General features: G+C 34.0%; 1 protein-coding gene across 2 annotated transcripts in view; it reads left to right on the top strand.

Moving 5' to 3' along the window:
* Positions 1 to 21965, top strand: part of LOC6043898 (proton-coupled amino acid transporter-like protein pathetic) — a 46981-nt gene extending 25016 nt beyond the window's left edge. For both annotated transcript variants that reach the window (XM_038257678.1, XM_038257679.1), the window contains exons 2-5: positions 19312 to 19958; positions 20022 to 20387; positions 20446 to 20602; positions 20665 to 21965. In XM_038257678.1, the coding sequence (XP_038113606.1) occupies positions 19312 to 19958; positions 20022 to 20387; positions 20446 to 20602; positions 20665 to 20925 (1431 nt within the window). In that variant the 3' untranslated portion in view covers positions 20926 to 21965. The remainder of the gene's footprint in view (positions 1 to 19311; positions 19959 to 20021; positions 20388 to 20445; positions 20603 to 20664) is intronic.
* The last annotated feature ends 392 nt before the right edge of the window (positions 21966 to 22357 follow it).

Below are 22357 nucleotides of genomic sequence, written 5' to 3'. Positions count from 1 at the left end.
TCTTGCGATGCAAGAAAATCCTATTTGTGATAAAATTATACGTCTGCAACTGGCACTGTCAAGTTGCTTGTCATAGGTCATGTCCTTCTTTGCAGAAAGGTTATAAGTTGCATCCGCTGACTTCTGCTTACTTTTATTTTGCTTGAACATTTGTGCAGATTCTTCAAGAAGCTATTTTGCTTTTCTTTCCATATCCAAGAAATGTTTATCAAATATCTTGAGCTGTTGACTTCACCATCATAACTTGGAAAAAAATCAATGTTTTCACAAACAACTGTTATCAAATCATGTCCACATCGATCTCAGCCACAACAAGAAGCAAACACCTTTTTTTTCCATTTCTGTTGTTTACCATCGATACTCGTGAGGAATTTCAAAGCGTCACATGCCAAAGCAAATTGGCAAAATTACTTTTTTGATAAAAATAAAAAAAAATATTGCAGTTTTCAAGCCAGATATTTCATTAAAAATTCAAATTAAACTAAATCGCCACTCGAAACATCAAGTTCACATCCCCGATATCAAATCAACCGTTTTTCCCCGCTCACGTGCCGTCGCGACGCCCACTTGGGTGGTAGGTGGGTTGTTTTGGCGCCAGTAAATTACAATCGTGGAGAAAGGATACTCGCGTCACAGCAGCAACACCTACGCATGCAAGTTTCCCCCCAGCCCACTCCACATCACGTGGTAATTGACAGTGACCTTAATGTGATACGACAAATTTGGGGTGGAAATTGAGCGGGGGTGAGTGGGGTGGAAATTACGCGTAACTTTTGATCAGCTAGGGTTATTGGAGGGTCACATTTTGTTAGGGTTTAACATTAATTATATTTTTTTTCAAGTTTGTTTGATTCACAATTTGGAACAAGATTTGAAATAATATGAAGAAATAACAATAAAAATGTTTAAATATGTGTCCATTTACAATGTTATGTTTAAAACTAGTCCTTAGCGAGTTAAGAAACGGAAATGAGCTCCATAAACCAGGGTGGCTTGAACTTCAACCAAAATTCAAGGTTGATGACGCAGTTGGGAAAAGCATCCCTCGTAACAAAAAGTCATGTTTTGTCGGCAGCTGTCGAGCCCCCTTTTTTCGCGAGAGGGACGGCGCAGCTGCGGTAAAATCCTGAATGAATTTCTTTGCGGCTTTTCCCCCTCTTGCTCGTTTTCTCTTAGCCACGTAAGGATATTCAACCGGGCAACGTGGTTTTGCGTGGTAGGATATTCAAGACAAGCATTAGGGGTAAATCGCTTTTTTTTCAAGGTCGAACGAGAAACAAGTAAAACTTCCAGTGATTGATGAAGGGGTTGCTAGCGGTGAAAGGATTTCGAAACTTCTGGAAATTTGGCGAGTTTGACGGTACGTGATTAATTGGATTGTTTTATGATTGGATTTTTTGTGCAATTTTTATCAGCTCCTACAATTTCGTTGCACCAATAACCCAATTATCTTGAGTAACGAGCCTTTTTGACTCCCGATTAGAACCTCAATTTATTACCGATTACCCAACTCGTTATCATTTTCGCTGAGTCAGTTTATTTCCTGGACTCGCAATTCCCAAATGACGACACTTAGCTGTCGTCATCAACTTCATTGAACGGTTATCGCGTGCACTGATAAAATTTCCAACCTTAAAATAACCATAAAAAGTGTTCAAAGATTTACAACCGAGAAACAAGATGTCCAATTTGTCTGAGTTTCCAACCTTGAGCCACCTCGTCGTACAAATTGCAATTGGATCCACCCAAGAAAGCCGTCGTCTGCCCGATAGAACTAGACTAAATTGAAGGGGTTCCAAGTGCGGACCGACTAAGTGGAATGGAAATTTCCACTTTAAACCAGTCGCCCAGTCAGTCAGCCACGATTGTGTGTTTAAGCAAATGCAGCGTGGTGACACGCTTTTTTGCCAACGTTTGTTTGTTTGCTGAAAAAAAGATAAATATATACAATAGAGTGCGAGTTTAAGGGACGGGGTACCCGAGCAGAAGAGTCGTGAACGCTACACAACAACTTATGTTAAAAGTCATTTGTTTCATTTCTTGTCATCTTATCTGCAATGAGATTCTTATGACAAATGAGCGATTAAAAGCTACGTTAACGAGCCTCAAAATAGAAAAACTATAAAATGAATAGTTTCCCACCCCCTTTGCTCGGGCACCTCGAGCCCGGAAACATTTGGTGACTGATGCAATTTGGTTTGCGCGTGAAATGTGCCCACAAAAGTGCATCGGTAAGCAGCAACGACACACACACACACCGTCTGTTTGTGAGTGTGTAAACAAATATAGAGTGCACTAACAACCCAACCACCCCTGTCGGCTAGAAATATGAGCCATCGTTGATGGATAGCTGACGCCAGCCAAGCCGCGCGCGAAAGTCACGATTTGCATAATTTGTCACCTTGAAGCGGGGGGAAGCTTACCTCGTCGCCATCGTGCTAACTTGTCGTACGTGCATTTTGGGCCAAATTGAGTTAAGAACGCCATTTTGTGCAGCTTACAATGCCTCACCTTTTGACCTTCACAGATCCCCAAAATTCGATTTCAATCCTGAGATATTCAACAAAAACCGAAAAAACTCTGTGCATTTTTGTCACTTTACATATGAAAGTAGTTTCAATCTTGTCGTGCTATCTTGTCACTCCATGAAAATTGATGTAAGTGCGACAAAAGGCCAAAGGGATTTCAGGCCAGGAAAGCCAGGATGCGTTTGTCGCACGTACAAGCTAGACTACCGTAAACATTTGTAATTATAACTTGGGACTCCAGCAACCAACTTCAACCAAACTTTGGGACAATGCACAGAATGGTGAGCCAAACAAAACGTGTTTGTTATTGTTTACATTGCGTGCTTTCGTTTTTGAATATTCAAGGTCAAACATTAAAATGCGTTTTTCTCGGAACGTCAAAATGGCGGGTGCGACAAGATAGCACGACGACGTCGACCTGGGAGGGTGATTTTTTTGTCGTGGATTCTAAGTTGACTGAATTGAAATGAAGAGTAACATTTATCTGAACTGAAAAACAATGACTCTTAACTTTTTCAAATCAAAGTTATCAGTCAGTTATTGAACTATTTTTATCTCAAGTATTTCCTAAACAATGTAGTAGTAATGACGATAAATGATGGACCCCACCTAAATTGACTACCTTGCGCAACTGGAACAGACCATGCACCATTAACGAGCACTTCAGGTGATAAAGTGGATAAATACACTGTGCTCGTACTATCGATAACGATAATAAGTACTTTCATACTCATTGTAAACCCCAACTTTTATTTCCGGAAACGGCTTTGATCTTTTAAAGCTTGAATTGAAGCTCAAATTTGGTGGGACTGTTGTTGATACCGTCAAAACAAGCTAGATTATCGATTTTCGCCCAAATTGCACCAATCAATGGCCCTCCATTTGCAGGAATGGTTTTAAAAATTTTAAACAATTTTTTTCAAAGCAATTTCGCAGTCAAAAATATCAACTAGTGGGCTTAGCCACACAGATACACCAATCCATCCACAAAACATTACATAATCAGTACTCCAAGCCCTCCCAAGGTACTTCAAAATCCCACTTCCTCACGTAATCCCACCCCGTAGCTGACAACCCAAGCTTCCACAATTCGGTTTGAAGCGGTTACTCGTGGCGCTCCCGTCTGAGAAATGTATAGCACCCCGTGTGTGCTAATCAGCAAACTTATTTATCAACCAAGCACGTGTGACGAGATTGCTCCAATGCTGGACTGTACAACTTGTCCAGGGTTGAAGGCGGACGCAACCTTGTTGAGGGAAGGTCTGTTTTTTTTTTCTAAGAATGGAAAAGCACACCTGGGTGTGAACTGGGTTTGGCTGGCACATCACTTGATAAAGTGTCAATTTTTGCGGTGATAAATGTGCTGCCTTCTGAAGAAGACCCCTTTGGCGGCAGTGCTAATTAGCTGTGATAAGAAACTGGCCAGATAAATATTGACAGTATCAAAGAAGTCATCTTCGAAGGTATTGACTCTGTGGAGGGAAAATTACCCCATGAGCACCGGAAATCACACGGAGATTGACGTGAGAATTGAGTCACCTGCTAGCAGAATTTGTCCGGATTCACCAGTACAAATTTGCATTTCAGTAAATCATGACTATTAAATTTCTTAATTTTTTTAAGAATTCAAAATGTAAGAATTTTGAAGTGATATTTATCAAAGTTAGTTTATCACAGCATTCGATTTAAGTAATCATTAGAAAAAAAGTATATTTATATTTGTTAAGAAACTTGGAAATATTAGAAACTGAGCAACTCTCTACGAAATCGGCAAATTTTGACCATTTTCATTTGTATTTTTTTTTTTGACTCAAACTTTATGGGGGCCTTCCCTATGACCAAATAAGCTATTTTGCGTCATTGGTTCACCCATACAAGTCTCCATACAATTTTGGCTGCTGTCCATTTTTGTATGTAAGTAAATATTCAAACAGCTGTAACTTTTGAGTGAATTTTCTGATCAATTTGGTGTCTTGGGCTAAGTTGTAGGTATTGTTGAGGACTATTGAAAAAATAGATACATGGAAAAAAATTGCAGATTTTTTAAACAATTTTTTTTCACTGAAACTCAATTTCCCGCAATACGTATTTTTTGATTTTCAAGATTTTTTGATATGTTTTAGGGGGCAAAAAATCCGAAACTTTTGAGCTATAGCGAAACATGGTCAAAAAATCTGGCGCCGAGTTATGATTTTCTCAAAAAATAGTGATTTGTGAAAAAAATCTAAATTTCATGCGAAAACAAATTTGACGATATTTTTTTATGCAAAATTGAATTTGCCATCGAAAACCATTGCACAGTTTTTTTGATAAAAGGCTCCGTTTTCAAGATATAGCCACCGAAAGTTTGATCTCAGCGAATTTTTTTTTCGATTTTAAAAAATAATGACCATTTCTAATTTTTTTTTAAAGTTCAGAAAATTTGCTATAAAATTGTCTAAGAGACATTGAAGATTGGACCTCGGGTTGCTGAGATAGAACCGCTTAAAGAAAAACAAACACGAAAATTGATGTTTTCCAAGTATCACCCAAACGACCCACCATTTTCTAATGTCGATATCTCAGCAACTAATGGTCCGATTTTCAATGTTAAAACATGAAACATTCGTGAAATTTTCCGATCTTTTCGAAAAAAAATATTTTGAAATTTTTTAAATCAAGACTAACATTTTAAAAGGGCCGAACAATGAATATTACGCCCATTCAAAATAGTCTTGATTTAAAAATTTCAAAGTATTTTTTTCGAATAGATCGGAAAATTTCACGAATGTTTCATGTTTTAACATTGAAAATCGCACCATTAGTTGCTGAGATATCGACATTAGAAAATGGTGGGTTGTTTTGGTGTGACTTAAAAAACTTCAATTTTCCTATGATTCTTTTTCTTAAAGCGGTTCTACCTCAGCAACCCGAGGTCCAATCTTCAATGCCTCTTAGACAATTTTATAGCAAAATTTCTGAACTTAAAAAAAATTAGAAATAGTCGCTCATGGTCACTATTATAAAAAATCGGAAAACTGCAAATATTTCGCTGAAATCAAACTTTCGGTGGCTATATCTTGAAAACGGAGGCCTACATCAAAAAATCTGTAAAGTAGTTTTCAATTGCTAATTCAATTTCGCATTAAAAAATAAGGTGAAATTTGTTTTTGCATAAAACTTCGATTTTTTTTCATAAATCAATATTTTTTCAAAAATTCATAACTCGGTAGCAGATTTTTTGACCATGTTTTTCTATGGCTCAAAAGTTGCGGATTTTTGTCCCCTAAAACATATCAAAAAATCTCGAAAATCAAAAAATACGTATTTTGGGAAATTGAGTTTTAGTGAAAAAAAAGTTCATTAAAAAATCTGCAATTTTTTTCCGTGTACCTATGTTTTCTCAATAGTCCTCAACAATAACTACAACTTTGCCGAGGACACCAAATTGATCAGAAAATTCACTCAAAAGTTACAGCTGTTTGAATATTTACATAAGAGGTGGGCAAAAAAGAGCGAGCCGCTCAAAGAGCCGGTTCACTAAAAAGAGCGAACGAACCGTGGCTCAGAAAAAAAGAACCGTGGTTCTTTTTAAACTTCGGTCTTTTGAAAGAACCGTTTCAAGATGGCATGATTTATTTTATAAATATAATTTATTGAATTTCAAACAAAAATAGTTTTAAATTTGTTTTTGAGAATTGAAAATGCAATTTTAATATTTCAATGCTAATAAAAATTTATCTCAAAAGTAAATGATTGTCTCAACAAAATGAAAAAAAAATTCATTGTACTAGTGATTGTACACTAAAGTATTACCAGAATACGAATTTGAGCATTTCAAATTGCAGAATTTGTAAAATATTACCAAAAATCTACTGAATAGTTTAGAGATTAAACCTTTTGACCGATTAAACTTTAGCGTTTATAGACTTTATCGATTAAATCAGAATGTAGAAAAGAGTTCACAGAACTTTTTCTTCAAATAAAACATCAGCAATAGTTCAATTCTTGCAGAAATAAACGCAATGAAAACAATTTTTCCAGCATCCTAGATTTAAGTTTGGATGCCATTCAATTATTCGAATGTTTAGGTTCGAGTAGAAATCATGAAAAAGAGACCACCAAGACCTATGGTTTCCAAGGGCATCTTCTCGTTTTCAGTTTTAATTTGTTTTATCAAATAATTTATAAAAGTCCAATGTGAAATAACTTATAAAATCACACGATTCTTAAAAAAACCCTTTTTATCCAAACTTTAAAAAAGAGCGAAAGAGCCGTTCAAAAGAGCGGCTCTTTTTAATGAGCGAACAAAATTAAGCGGCTCCTAAAAAAGAGCGGTTTTGCCCACCTCTAATTTACATACCATTTTGGTATGGACAGAAGCCAAAATTGTATGGACAGCAGCCAAAATTGAATGGAGACTTGTATGGATGAACCAATCACACAAAATAAGTTATTTGATCATAGGGAAGGCCCCCGCAAAGTTTGAACCAATTAAAAAAATACAAAAAATTAAAATGGTCGAAATCGGCTGATTTCATAGAGAGTTGCTCTAATTATTTGTTATTTTATCGTCTTTTAAAAAAAATCATTTCATGGTCTATTTTATCCGTTTTTTCATTCAAGTTTAACATGTAAGTAAGTAAGTAAGTAAACTTAAATCATTTTCATATTTTTTACAAGAAAAAAACCCTTTGTTGTATCATTATTTTATAAAAATCCATTTGTCATGCAATCATTATTAATATTTTTATCTGAGTCATTGTCAATTCTAGTTGATGATTTTTTTTCAAATCCATTATTTCTATTTAATGTGTAACAATCAAATAACAAGACACAATAAAGTGTCAAATTTTGCAAATTAACCATCACTCATTGCCCACCGATGACGCCTGACTCTTCACAACAATGAGACAGTTGTTTTCCAACAATTTAATAGTAATCTATTTTTAAGTGAAAAACACCCATTTCTCTCCGTTAACACACCCCTCAAATCACGTCATCCATCAATCAGTCCGCGGACAGCGCGATGCGTAGTTCAAACTTTGCCCAGTTTAAGCTACAAATGTATGCTCAAAAATAATAAACAATTTTTTTCTGCAAAAAAAATATCAGCTCAAATTGCGACAGGACGCTTGTTGGAAGAGAAAATTCACTCACCCTAAAATAGATCCACGTCCATGACGCCGGATTCGGTAAGCAAAAAGAAAATCTCGGGGGTGAATGATTTTATACTTTGTAGAAAGCATCCCCCCTCCCTTTGGTCGGACAGATGTTTTTAGAATGTTGGCCACGATTTTTGCATCGTAAATAAAGGTTCGGGAAACCCTTTTAAGGATTGATGCGTTTTTTTAAATTATCCAATCATAACAACTATAGATAATTATTGATTTAAAAGTAATTTGCGATTCTCTTTAAAAAAAAATAGGTAAAAAATGAAATAAGAATCAAAGGTACTGAAAGGGTTCCGTCCAATACAGTCTTTCCCGAAACTGAACCGTCTGAACTCAGTCAATTAAGTTCATCTCGTCCGGATCGTTGAATCGACCTTTCCTCGCGGGGATTCGCGCGGTTTTTGCGAAACGTTAATTGTGAGTTCGTCGGAAAATTCGTCGCTGGAATTCCGAGTGCGCTAAATCAGCTGCAAATCGCCGCTGGTCATTTTAAAAGAAAATCTTATTTCCGACCAGAGGCCAAGAAAATCCAGCCAAGTGGAAGTGAAATTGATCTCGAAATAACGCGTACTCCCACCAGCAAAAATCCAACGTCAAGACATTATTGCCAGCAGTGCAAAAAGGTGAGTGGTGGAAAAATGTGTCCACCGGGCGTGAAATATGGCGTGGGCGGCCGGACTCCCGGCTGTTGGCGCTTCAAACGAAATGGAATTTTCTTGCTCGAAGGAGCTCGTTATTCGAGGGTGCGAGCGTTTGCACTAATAAAGAAGTCAGTCCCATTAATGGACTCACTTTTCAGTGGGGATTGTTTTCTTGGAAGGATTTTTTTTTTTGACAATTGAAGGCCTATTTGTAGAATACGAATTTCAATCACATGAAATCCCGAGATTTCCCGAATAAAGGGTTTTTTTTTTTGTAATCTTCCCGGGATTTCTAGAAATTTCATTAAAACATTAAAACTGTTCAAATTTATTTAGAAACAGAAGAACTGTAACTTTTGACTTTTTGAAACGTTTTGAATTAATTTCAAATAATATTATTTTTCTTGCATCTTAAAATTTTCAAGTTAGTTGTTTTTTAGTGGTATTTGAAAAATTGTCCTTAAATTTAACTATATTAATATATTTTTTTACATTTTCTGACAAGAAAATACTCAAAAACTCTAAAAGCCTGCAAAAAAAAATACTCTAAAAGCCTGCAACAAAATTGAATATTTTTTTAAAGCTATTTATTCTTTTCACAAGAAAATTAGAAAGACATTAGATTTTTTTAAATTTCCTAAAAATAATTGAGAAACAGACAAATGACAAATACAGTCGACTCTCTGGCTGTCGATCTTCTCGATATCAATATTGCTCCATCTTTCGATGAATTCTTCAGTCCCTTCAATCTGCATACTTCAATTTTCTTCATACCTCGATATTTTCTCTTGCTTGAAGAATCCCTTCCTCGACGGTCCCTTGGATTCTTTTTGCTTTAAAAATCTCTTCCAGTTGTCAATAATTTCACTTTCTCATGGCTTGCATAGACATTTTTCTTTGCGAAACGAAGCTTTGAAGGGTGTATGACGTTAGATTGTTTTTGTTTGCTGGACGTTGCCATGATTCTCTCCCATAGCTGGGTATCAAGAAAATAATATTTTCAATCGAGTCTTCATTTTGCATCGTTCTGTAAACTGATGATTCACTTCCTCGAAGGTCCCTTGGATATTGACAACCAGAGAGTCGACTGTATTTTCAAGCCTTTTCCTTTTTTAAGGTTGCCTTAGAGTTTAATTTTGTGCAATATTTTAATGAAAACCTCAATTTAATATCACCAAGAGGTGAAATAGATCCTTTCTCACATAATGGTAAAAATCCGAATAAAAACACCGTCGTGAAACTACTTACTTTTCCTGTCATTCTTGAACGACGAAATAGCCTACTTTTTGTACCAAAAATAACAGAATCGAAAAACATCACTTTTCAAAATAAATGCTGAAAAGTTCTACTTTTCAGCACTGAAATGGGTGCTGAAAAGTTGAACTTTTCAGCACTTGTTTTGAAAAGTAAAACCTTTCAAAAAAAATTATTTAAACGATTTATTGACAAAATACATGAAAATTTGACTTAAAATTTCACTCAGTGTGTGTTTTTTGGAATTGCAAAAAATGTTGTAAGGAACTCGTAGCAAAACTTGATTTTTCAGCACTCTTCGTATTTATCCAACTCGGTGATCCTCGTTGGATAAATGTACGACTCGTGCTGAAAAAATCCTCTTTTTGCAACTTGTTGCATAAACTACTATTTCAGAAACATAATTTAACCACCCAGTGAGAATTTGACCTATAGCCTCGAGTCTTTTTAGGCTCAATTTCGAATGTCATTTTTGTTTTTATTTCGGTGGTAAATTTTGGGTAGCAAAATGTTTATATTTAGTTAAGAAAAAACATATTGGCTAACATTATTAGAATCAGAGGCGCCGACTAGTCCAAAATGTTGGGGGGGCACGGTTGTTTTCCGAAATCGTTAGGTGAGAGTGGCGATTTGATGTTTAAGTTTATTGTATATCACGAATTTTACCAATTTTAATATTACGATGTGATAAGAGTTTTTTTCATCCGGAATCCATTTTTTTTTTTTTGAAAAAGATAATTTATTAAAACGTGATTGAGAATGTTTATTGGGGGAATTTTTTATATGTTTGGAAGGCGAATTCCTTCTAATTGGCATATTCTCACTTATTTTCCAGAAGTAACAGTCAATAATAAAAATTATCAGGTATTTAAAATTCAACAACACAAATATTCTAAAAATGAAAACAAAAGTAAAAAGCAAAAATTTAGAACTTTAGAAATTGGAAAATACACATTAAAAAACAACATTTTTTTCAAATCTGCAATTTAGAAAAAAATAACAAAAAAAATAAATATTCAAAAACTTATAAAAAGTTTTAGAAACCCTACGGTTAAAAAAAACTCATGGCTTAAAAATGTTAAGAAATCAAAAGTTGAAATTCAGAAATTTAAAAATTAGAAATCCAAATTACAAAAAAAAACAATGTTTAAAAAAATCGAAAATTTAATATCAATTTATTTGTTCAGAATTCAAGAATATAAGAATTTAAGAATTTAAGAATATAAGAATATAAGAATATAAGAATTTTAGAATTTTAGAATTTTAGAATTTTAGAATTTAAGAATTTAAGAATTTAAGAATTTAAGAATTTAAGAATTTAAGAATTTAAGAATTTAAGAATTTAAGAATTTAAGAATTTAAGAATTTAAGAATTTAAGAATTTAAGAATTTAAGAATTTAAGAATTTAAGAATTTAAGAATTTAAGAATTTAAGAATTTAAGAATTTAAGAATTTAAGAATTTAAAATTTAAGAATTTAAGAATTTAAGAATTTAAGAATTTAAGAATTTAAGAATTTAAGAATTTAAGAATTTAAGAATTTAAGAATTTAAGAATTTAAGAATTTAAGAATTTAAGAATTTAAGAATTTAAGAATTTAAGAATTTAAGAATTTAAGAATTTAAGAATTTAAGAATTAAGAATTTAAGAATTTAAGAATTTAAGAATTTAAGAATTTAAGAATTTAAGAATTTAAGAATTTAGAATTTAAGAATTTAAGAATTTAAGAATTTAAGAATTTAAGAATTTAAGAATTTAAGAATTTAAGAATTTAAGAATTTAAGAATTTAAGAATTTAAGAATTTAAGAATTTAAGAATTTAAGAATTTAAGAATTTAAGAATTTAAGAATTTAAGAATTTAAGAATTTAAGAATTTAAGAATTTAAGAATTTAAGAATTTAAGAATTTAAGAATTTAAGAATTTAAGAATTTAAGAATTTAAGAATTTAAGAATTTAAGAATTTAAGAATTTAAGAATTTAAGAATTTAAGAATTTAAGAATTTAAGAATTTAAGAATTTAAGAATTTAAGAATTTAAGAATTTAAGAATTTAAGAATTTAAGAATTTAAGAATTTAAGAATTTAAGAATTTAAATTTAAGAATTTAAGAATTTAAGAATTTAAGAATTTAAGAATTTAAGAATTAAGAATTTAAGAATTTAAAATTTAAGAATTTAAGAATTTAAGAATTTAAGAATTTAAGAATTTAAGAATTTAAAATTTAAGAATTTAAGAATTTAAGAATTTAAGAATTTAAGAATTTAAGAATTTAAGAATTTAAGAATTTAAGAATTTAAGAATTTAAGAATTTAAGAATTTAAGAATTTAAGAATTTAAGAATTTAAGAATTTAAGAATTTAAGAATTTAAGAATTTAAGAATTTAAGAATTTAAGAATTTAAGAATTTAAGAATTTAAGAATTTAAGAATTTAAGAATTTAAGAATTTAAGAATTTAAGAATTTAAGAATTTAAGAATTTAAGAATTTAAGAATTTAAGAATTTAAGAATTTAAGAATTTAAGAATTTAAGAATTTAAGAATTTAAGAATTTAAGAATTTAAGAATTTAAGAATTTAAGAATTTAAGAATTTAAGAATTTAAGAATTTAAGAATTTAAGAATTTAAGAATTTAAGAATTTAAGAATTTAAGAATTTAAGAATTTAAGAATTTAAGAATTTAAGAATTTAAGAATTTAAGAATTTAAGAATTTAAGAATTTAAGAATTTAAGAATTTAAGAATTTAAGAATTTAAGAATTTAAGAATTTAAGAATTTAAGAATTTAAGAATTTAAGAATTTAAGAATTTAAAATTTAAGAATTTAAGAATTTAAGAATTTAAGAATTTAAGAATTTGAGAATTAAGAATTTAAGAATTTAAGAATTTAAGAATTTAAGAATTTAAGAATTTAAGAATTTAAGAATTTAAGAATTTAAGAATTTAAGAATTTAAGAATTTAAGAATTTAAGAATTTAAGAATTTAAGAATTTAAGAATTTAAGAATTTAAGAATTTAAGAATTTAAGAATTTAAGAATTTAAGAATTTAAGAATTTAAGAATTTAAGAATTTAAGAATTTAAGAATTTAAGAATTTAAGAATTTAAGAATTTAAGAATTTAAGAATTTAAGAATTTAAGAATTTAAGAATTTAAGAATTTAAGAATTTAAGAATTTAAGAATTTCAGAATTTCAGAATTTCAGAATTTCAGAATTTCAGAATTTCAGAATTTCAGAATTTCAGAATTTAAGAATTTAAGAATTTAAGAATTTAAGAATTTAAGAATTTAAGAATTTAAGAATTTAAGAATTTAAGAATTTAAGAATTTAAGAATTTAAGAATTTAAGAATTTAAGAATTTAAGAATTTAAGAATAACCAAAAAGATACACAAACGGTTTTTAATAAAATCAAAAAAAGCATTATGACAACTTGATACGACCAAAAATTTGCAATTTTTTTAAAAGAAATCAAGAAAAAAATACTTAAAATTACTCAAAAAAAATATCGAATTTATCAGCATTTTTTTTAAATGTAAAGCTGTCATCAAATGACCATTTTGAAAAGTGTTTCAGTTCATTTTCGCTAAATCCTGATCTACAATGGCAAATCGCAGAATGTTGCGTCTGAAAACTTGATGATTGTTTTGACAAGAGTTTGCGTAAGTTTGCTCTTGTATACTAAGCTTGCTGGTTTTCCTACCTAGTTAGCATAAGAGAGCGCAGTAGTATAGATGAAACGTTGTCGATTTAAAAACAACAAATGTTTTTGAACTATTTTACAGATTCGCTTACAAGAATTCTATCAATTCCAATTCAGTTTTAAATATTATTTTCAATTATTTCTGTGATTTTTTTGTAATATTTAAAATACGAATATTTTCTTCTAAAATTTCTGGGGCACAATGTATGGGCTGCCCCCCCTGCCCAATTTTAAGGGGGGCAAAAAGTACCGTGCCCCCCCAGAGTCGGCGCCCCTGATTAGAATAATATAAAGGGTACTCAATCTTCAATGTTAGTCTATGATTAAAGGGTTACATACATGTAGAAAATCACAAAATTTCATATTACAGAAAATTTATTGAATCCACTATAAACATGATTTTTATTCACTTCACACACAACTTTCATGAAGATATTCCATGATTAAACTGAGTTAGAGACGATTTTAAGCTCATCATTTTGCCGAGATGGGATGGACCAAATTAGCTGAAATTTGGGGTGAAGACTCCCAAGACATATCCCGTGTGCATGACGAAGCCCGATTTTGAAATTTTGCTTTTTAAAAAAATACAAAAATCATAAACTGACGATTTTTTATATGAAAAACACAAAAATATTTTTATCATTTTTCAAAACATTTTTTTTTTTTGAAATCGGCCTTCGTCATGTACAGCTATATCTATATCTCGGCAATGATACAACCAAATGTCTTCAAATTTGTTTTGGTAATAGATGAAAATCTATATTTTAATGCCTTGAAAACAGATTTTGAAAAAAGTTTAAGTGTGTACTTAAACCAACCATTTTTGCTGATTTACATATATGTAACCCCTTAAGTTAAAAAATACTTTTTCGATCTATTTTAGAATCTTACGTACAATTTTTGTATGAACAGCTTCCAAAATTGTATGGTTTCTTTGGTCATAGAGAATTCCCCCAAAAAATTTGAGCCAAATAAAAAAAAAAACAAAAAATAAAAATGGTCGAAATCAACCGATTCGTAAAGAATTGCTGCATAAAAATGAGAAAAGAACCTTTAAATTTTTAGTAACTTATTTTTAAACAAAAATTTATTAATTATAATTACAATAACTTAAAATATTTTCTCATGTTTAATTTACTTTTTCTAAAAATAAGGTCCAAATTTTAATTTATTTTTTATGTCTCCCGCAAGAACGACAAAGGAATTAAAAACAAAATTCAAATGTCTAACCTAATTAACAAAGTTTTAGAACAAAGAGTATTTAAAATGCATTATGCGTTGTTATAGTTGTGCTATTGATCTAAATTAAAAAAAAAGACCAAAAATTTTAAAATATACTTTGTTTCTCAAATCTGTGGTTCCAAATTCAAAATTTGTAAAAATCAATCAATAATACAAAAAAAACATCAGTGTCTTCTTTAAAGTTTTAAATCGATTGTACAACTTTTTCGATGAAAATGTAACCTTTTATTATATATTTTTTCTCCTGATTTCAAGAAGGAGAAGGGATAAAAACTAGAAATAAAATAAGAATAGAACTGAATTATTATTTTTTTAAGTACCTTGAACCAACAAAATTAAAATAAATTGATAAAAAAACAACAAATTAAATCTTTCAATGCACGCAAAAATATACATTTCTCAGAGCAGCTCCAACAAACGTGACACCCAATTTGCAACGTCAATCATTGGCGCAGTTCTAATTCTAGCCGCTCTACAGAAAGGGGTAGTTCACTGCGCTCGACCGCGTGTTCACAGTGGAAACTATTTTAATTTTTTCCGTAATTACTCCTGCCACGACTGCACTCGTTAAGCTACTAATATCATTCACCTGCCACCCCGCCACTAGGTAAACGTGATTAGCGTGTGTCTACCGGCTTAACCGGTTCTAGCCGCCGGCCCTGCTGTCATCACTCGCCGTCGTCACATTATAATGAACTCTCAGTCTAGAACCGCGTCGCCACACCGCGTCGTATCACCCTCAAGCCCTTGAAAAAAAAATCAGTCTAAAGGGCGGTCAGCTTCCGCGTTTTTCCTTCGGTGAAAACCACCCCCACCATGGTCAGCTGGGTCATCGCTCTCAAGAAGAAGAAAAAAATGTCTCAGTAAATCGTCTGGCCCCGACCTTCACCAATTTGTAGGGAGTGCGGAAGCACGATCGGCACAAAGCTTGGCAACCGGCCCAAAAACCCGAATCGGTTCTCGTGCACAAGCTGTGATGATCTTCGCGCCCGGAATCTAGGTCAGCGTGAGTGAACCACTGCACGCGAGATTCGTCGGCACGTGCGTGTGCACGATCTCAGACTGGGAAGATCGTGCACGTAGAAAATTCTGTGTTTTGACCGACGGGTCGTGAAAAAATGCGCGCAGCATTGTACTAAAAAATTGTTTAGCGAACGAACGAAAGATAGCCCGTGTTTACGGCCAGGGTTCTAAATTTAGTCTCTCTCACGCGAAAGGTGGTCAGCAATAATATGAAGTGGTTGGGAAAACAGTAAACAGTTACGCACGTAAACTTTACACTTTTAAATTTGTGAAAGAGCGCCTGCGTGAGCTGACGGTTATGTGAGGGATGACTAACCTAGTTCGGTTATGTGATGGGTGGTGTGTTTGAAAAGGCTTATGAGCAATAATATACCAGGAGAGCAACAGAATATGATCTTAAGTTTTGAAATGTATAAAAAAAAATTTCAATGCCATCATACAATTAATGTTTTAATTTATAATAGGCTCTATTTTGTAATATTTCCTTCCTCACTGAGGAAAGGCTTTAAATTAATCAAAAAATGAACATCTAAATTTTTTCTCCTAGACCTATTTTCAAGTACAGTGAAACCTATTTTTACGCGGTGCGTTACGCTTTTCTAATTTGTCGATTTCTCTGGAACGACACAACATTTTTGCAATGTTTTAAAAGCAATTTTTAGGTTTAGTTCAGATCTACAAAACGCTTTTTGAAATTTGCAAAAATATTGTATGGTTTACGAGAAATCTACGAAACAAAAAGCGTAACGCCACCGCGTTAAAAGAGGTTTCTCTGTGTACATTTCGAAACAAAATCAATTTTTGAGCAAATTTCTGGAGGATGCGAGCAAAAATATGCAATTATTTAGACTTTGGCTGAAATTTTTCTCCGGAAAAATTTAAAGTCCATTTCAGGTAGTTGTTCAAAAGCAAACAATCAATTTTGGTGGATGTAAAAAAGGGTTGATTTTTATATAACCTGAGGAGTTCCGGCTCGGCTGTTGTGGAAACTATCTGTTCAAAGTTTTTTGGAAGTTTTTTGCAAGCATTCAGGCGTAATCAAATACAAACTTTAAGCTTTCGTAATTAGTTTTGTGAAGAAGGTTTAAGAACAGTTTTGAAATAAAACTGTAACTATTCTTTAGTTTTCCACATATTTCTTACCCTTCACATTTTCGATGATTCATTTTTTATTGGATACATGATATTCAATTATTTTTAATTATAAAAATGCCAAATTGAGTGAAAGATGTAAATGGGAACAAAAATACCTTTTTTACTCGATAAAACCTACAACGGAGATAGCTTAATTTAGCCTCTTTGTGGGGAGGTGATCAGTTATTTGATCTTTAATTATAATTAAATATTAAGCAGCTTAACAAATCTCTTGCATATTTGTTTTGTTTTTACACTTTTTAAATTTAATGCTGTAATATTAAGTCAAAACAGTACAGCATTGTCAAAGTCACAAAAAACATCAAACTACCAAACCCCAAAAAATCTTCTTTCTAGTGCTTTTTTTTAATGAAAGTTGATTTTTGGCAAATTGTCAGTAAAGAGGCAATTTACAAATAATGTTGAATGATTTAAAATAGTATTTGGATCATTCCCAATCCCCCTTCCGATTTTCGTAGTATTTCGCATTTAGTTGTATTTTTGTTCCATGAATTACGAATCAGATGAATATTTTTTGATACGATTTCCAAGTACAGTTTTTTGGACATCTTGTGACGGAGGGGTGGTACTACCCTTTTTATGTTTCGGAGTTTTACCAGAAAGAAGGGAAATACTCTTTGTTTTTACTGAGCTACGTTTTTCTATGATTTCTAGCTCGAAGAAGAGATAGAAATTTGCTGTCAAATGAATTTTAATGTAAAATTGCACATATCATTAACAAAAAAGTAGCAAACATTGTTTTAAAACTTTCAATTTCAGATGATTTTTTGGATCGTTTCATGGTTCAAATTTAATGGCACATGTCAGACTGATATTTGGCGCAAAAATTTCAATCCACGCCAAACTTTTCACCGACATGGCATGAGAAAACTTACCGAAGTTGTGAGTATTGTTAAGCTCAGAGTTGTGTTGTTAAATTGATTTTGGTTAACCGCGGTGGATTTTCTTGAAATATTTCGAACTGTCAAAAATCCACCAAAGAATTAACCACATTGATCACACAAAACACTGTGTGTGTGTGTGTGGTCCAATCCAATACCCACTAACCGGTAGCGAAATTATGGGAAAGTATAATTTGTATATTTTTTCTTCTAAACCTATTTTGAAGTATACATTTCGAAAAAAAACAATTTTTGAGCAAATTTCTGGAGGATGTGAGCAAAAATATGCAATTTTTGGCTGAAATTTTTTTCCGGAAAAATTTAAAGTCCATTTCAGGTAGTTGTTCAAAAGCAAACAATCAATTTTGATGGATGTAAAAAAGGGTTGATTTTTATATAACCTGAGGAGTTCCGGCTCGGCTGTTGTGGAAACTATTTATTCGATGTTTTTGGAAGGTTTTTTTGCAAGCATTCAGGCTAGAGGTGGGCAAAAAAAGCGAGCCGCTCAAAGAGCCGGTTCACTGAAAAGAGCGAACGAACCGTGGCTCACAAAAAAAGAACCGCGGTTCTTTTTTAATCTACGGTCTTTTGAAAAAACCGTTTCAAGATGGCATGATTTTTGATATAAATATAATTTATTGAATTTTCAAAAAAATAGTATTAAATTTGTTTTTTAGAATTGGGAATGCAATTTCAAAAATGTCAATGCATATAAAAATTAATCCCAAAAGTAAATGATTTGTTAAAATCTTACCAAAAATGTACTGAATACTGAATATTTTATCGATTCAATCAGAATGTTCACAGAATATTTTCTCCACATTGATCACACAAAACACTGTGGTAGAAAAGTATCCACCGGTAGATGCTTTGGTGGATTTTTGACAGTTCTAATTATTTCAAGAAAATCCACCGCGGTTAACCAAAAATCAAATTAACAATGCAACTCAGGTATTCTGTCACCCTGAAAGTTTCAAGGGTAGTAAAGCGAGGGCTAATACCACCTAATACCAAGGACCAAGAAAAGCTGTATCAGCATAATCCAAGGCTGATAAAAATTATACTTTCCCATAATTTCGCTGCCGGCTAGCGAGTATTGGATGTGTTGATATAAATTCACTTAGTTTTGAAAAAAAAAATATTTTGCCCAGCTAGGAGTTGGTAGCTTTATTATTGCTATATTATTGATATATTGCCTTCTCAACAACAATAGCGTTCATTATTTCAGAGTTTTGCTGAAAAGGTCCTATAAGCAATGGGTTCCCAATGTTCATATTACCTTTTCAAATAAAACTCTAGAATTGTAAGATTTTCACTCAATTCAATTTGATGAAACAATCTTTAAAAATGCAATAAAATTGCACCTAAGGAAGAAACCCTCTCTTTCTCTCTTTCGCATTGCAAACCTCCCTATCTGATTTCCACAAATCCAATTTATCCATCAATCAATCGCCAGCTGCGACAATCTATCTCACTGCAAACTCCGGAAACGACCTATTTTTTCCATCGCAATCTAAAACGAGTTTTCACCACAGCACTGGTTCTAACTGGTTTAAATCTGGTTAGACGCCGTAAACCCCCTGTCAAACAGTAGCGTTGAAACAATGGAATCTCTCATCACCGCAGTAATTTGTATTAAGCGTGTATCATATCGCATATCACGGGCCACGTGGCGTCGTACCTTGACAGGAAATGTCTAACGTGAAACTATTTTTCTCTTTTCGACATTTCAGCCCATCCGGCCGCACTGGACCGGCTCGAGCAAGTCCGAGGTGAGCAACTACATCTTCGGCAGCATGAAGTCCAGCATGACAGACGTTCCGGCCCAGACGGCAGCTGGCTCGACCCTGCCCCTGGTGGGAATGCCTCGGGACGACGAGGAATCGGCACTGTACAATCCGTTCGAGCACCGCAAGTTGACCCATCCGACGTCCAACACGGAAACGCTGGTGCACCTGCTGAAGGGTTCGCTCGGGTCGGGCATTCTGGCGATGCCGCTGGCCTTCGTGAACGCGGGGTTATGGTTTGGATTGGGCGCAACGCTTGCCATCGGTGCGATCTGTACCTACTGTATTCATATTCTAGTCAAGTGTTCGCATCTGCTGTGCCGGAGGGCGCAGATTCCGTCGCTTGGGTTTGCTGACGTGGCGGAAACGGCGTTTCTGGCGGGACCGGAGGGACTTAAGAAGTACTCCCGACTGGCGAGGTTTATCATCAATTTGTTCCTGGTGCTTGATCTGATGGGCTGCTGCTGCATCTACATCGTGTTTGTGGCTACCAATGTGAAGCAGGTGGTAGATTATTACACCCACAGTCACTACGATGTGCGGTACTACATCGTGTTGACGCTGGTGCCGCTGATTTTGATCAATTTGATCAGGTAAGATTAGCACAGTTGTGCTGAAATGGAGCAAATAATGACAATCTCTCAAACCCCTTCCAGGAAGCTCAAATACCTCACCCCGTTCTCGATGATCGCGAACGTCCTCATCGGTGCCGGCGTCGGCATCACCCTGTACTACATCGTGATGGATCTGCCGGCCTTCTCGGAGCGCAAGGGCATCGCCGATCTGCACCACATGCCAATGTTCTTCGGAACGGTCATCTTTGCCCTGGAGGGAATCGGTGTAGTGATGTCGCTGGAGAACAACATGAAGACGCCGCAGCACTTTATCGGATGTCCTGGAGTGCTGAACACTGGAATGAGTGTTGTGGTGGTGTTGTACGCGGCCGTTGGTTTCTTGGGGTATTTGAAGTACGGTGATGACACCAAGGGTAGCGTGACGCTGAATCTGCCGGTGGAAGATATGTGAGTGCGAGATGTTTGTTGGTGTTCGACAAAGTATTAATAATCTCGTTTTCTTTAGATTGGCCCAAGCGGTAAAGATCATGATCGCGATCGCCATCTTCCTGACCTACTCGCTACAGTTCTACGTCCCGATGGAGATCATCTGGAAGAACGTCAAGCACAACTTCAACGAGCACAAGAATGTGGCAGAGTACGGAATCCGTATTGGACTTGTGGTAAGTAATCTGCAAAGTTCATCCAAGAATCAAGATTAACTCGATATTCTTCATGCCAACAGTCCATCACGGTGATCATCGCGGCCGCCCTGCCCAATATTGGCCCCTTCGTGACTCTCATCGGGGCCGTCTGCCTCAGCACGCTCGGCATGATGTTCCCGGCGGTGATCGAGCTGGTCACGTACTACGAGAAGCCCGGCTACGGCCGGTTCAACTGGATCCTCTGGAAGAACATCGGCCTGATCCTGTTCGGCGTGGTCGGGTTCATCACCGGAACCTACGTCAGCATCGAGGAGTTCTCCCAGCATCTGGAAGAAGTTTAAACCTCGACCTCCGACTCGACGAGCGGCTTTGCCGCGGATACTTCCCCGGGTGGATGCCCTCGCGGGAAGTGTGCGCAACCGGGGGTCGGAGTGGCACACAACTGGCGCGCTGCAGAATGTTCCAACTCCTGGGACAGCGGCGCACGTGTCACTCCATAGTCCCCTCGTAACCTGTTTCCTTTGTGGGAAACGTCGTAGATTTTTGCCTCTTTTTCTAAAGTAAGACAAACTGTTAGCCTTTTTTGCAGTTCTAGTTGATAATGAGTTTTTCGAATTAAATTCGAGTTCTTATTGGAAGAAAGAAACAAAACCAAGTATACCTACCATCATCGTCGCTGTAAGCCCTTGAAAACACGGGAACTTCATTGGACATTGCTTGTTTAGTGGTGAATTATTTAGCAGTAGAACCGAAACCATTGTGATTTTGAACCTATCTCTAATTATTTTACCATTAGTTGTGTAAGATACAAGAAAGTGTTTTATTTATATCGCACCAAAAATAAACAGACCTTTTATATTCTCGAAAGCCAGAAAGACAAAATCACACGACTTAAGCTGTTCAAAAGAACGAATCATATCGAACAAAAATAACATATTTTAATTCGACATCGAAATCAAAACCAAAATCAAGAAGCAAAAGTCTTCCATTGCAAATTCGGAAAACTGCTTTGAGCAGACTCAAAAGAAAAAACAAAAATGCTTTAAATTTGAAACCAGATGCTGAAAACAAAACCACTACAACTCATGAACTGAATGGTTCCTAGTAATCAATGTATATTGCTTTTACAAACATTAAATTAAACAACAACAAAAAAAAGATGTTAGCGAACATTGTTCGAGGGCTGTTGTCAGGAATTAAGCATAGTTAAACACACCCATCAATTGGATTTCTCTCAGACAGATTATATCGCATAAAAAAGAAACGTTATTTATTAGGACAGATTCTAGCGTGTACGTTTACGGTAAGCTCGTTGTTACGAAGTAAGATAAACAGTTTTTAAAAAGTGATAAAATAAAATCAATAAACGGTTTAACAAGAAGCTGTGTTTTGTTTGTCATAACCGAAACTTAATTTCTGGTCTTCAATTGAACAGGACAGGAAACACATTTCTTCTATTTTGATTTAAATCATCAAATTAAATTCTTATGATGTTCCAATACTTATTTTATGGTTTAAATGCGTGTTCTTACCTGTCTCTAGAAAAAAAAACAGAATTATAAGGCATACTATGTGAAATGAAAAATATTAATATTATTGAAATAGCAAATTTTTAAACAGAGACGAAATGGCCATTTTTCATTACAAAAATTAACAGTACTGAAAGTCTTTTCAGCATTCATTTGAGTGCTGAAAAATTCAACTTTTCCATTCTGGTTTGGTGTTCAAAAGCTATGTTGACGCATCTTGAAGGCAATTAACACTCAAGGGGAG

The sequence above is a fragment of the Culex quinquefasciatus genome, chromosome 2 (assembly GCF_015732765.1).
Source record: "Culex quinquefasciatus strain JHB chromosome 2, VPISU_Cqui_1.0_pri_paternal, whole genome shotgun sequence".
Lineage (NCBI taxonomy): Eukaryota > Metazoa > Arthropoda > Insecta > Diptera > Culicidae > Culex > Culex quinquefasciatus.
This window is presented reverse-complemented; position numbering and strand designations above follow the sequence as displayed.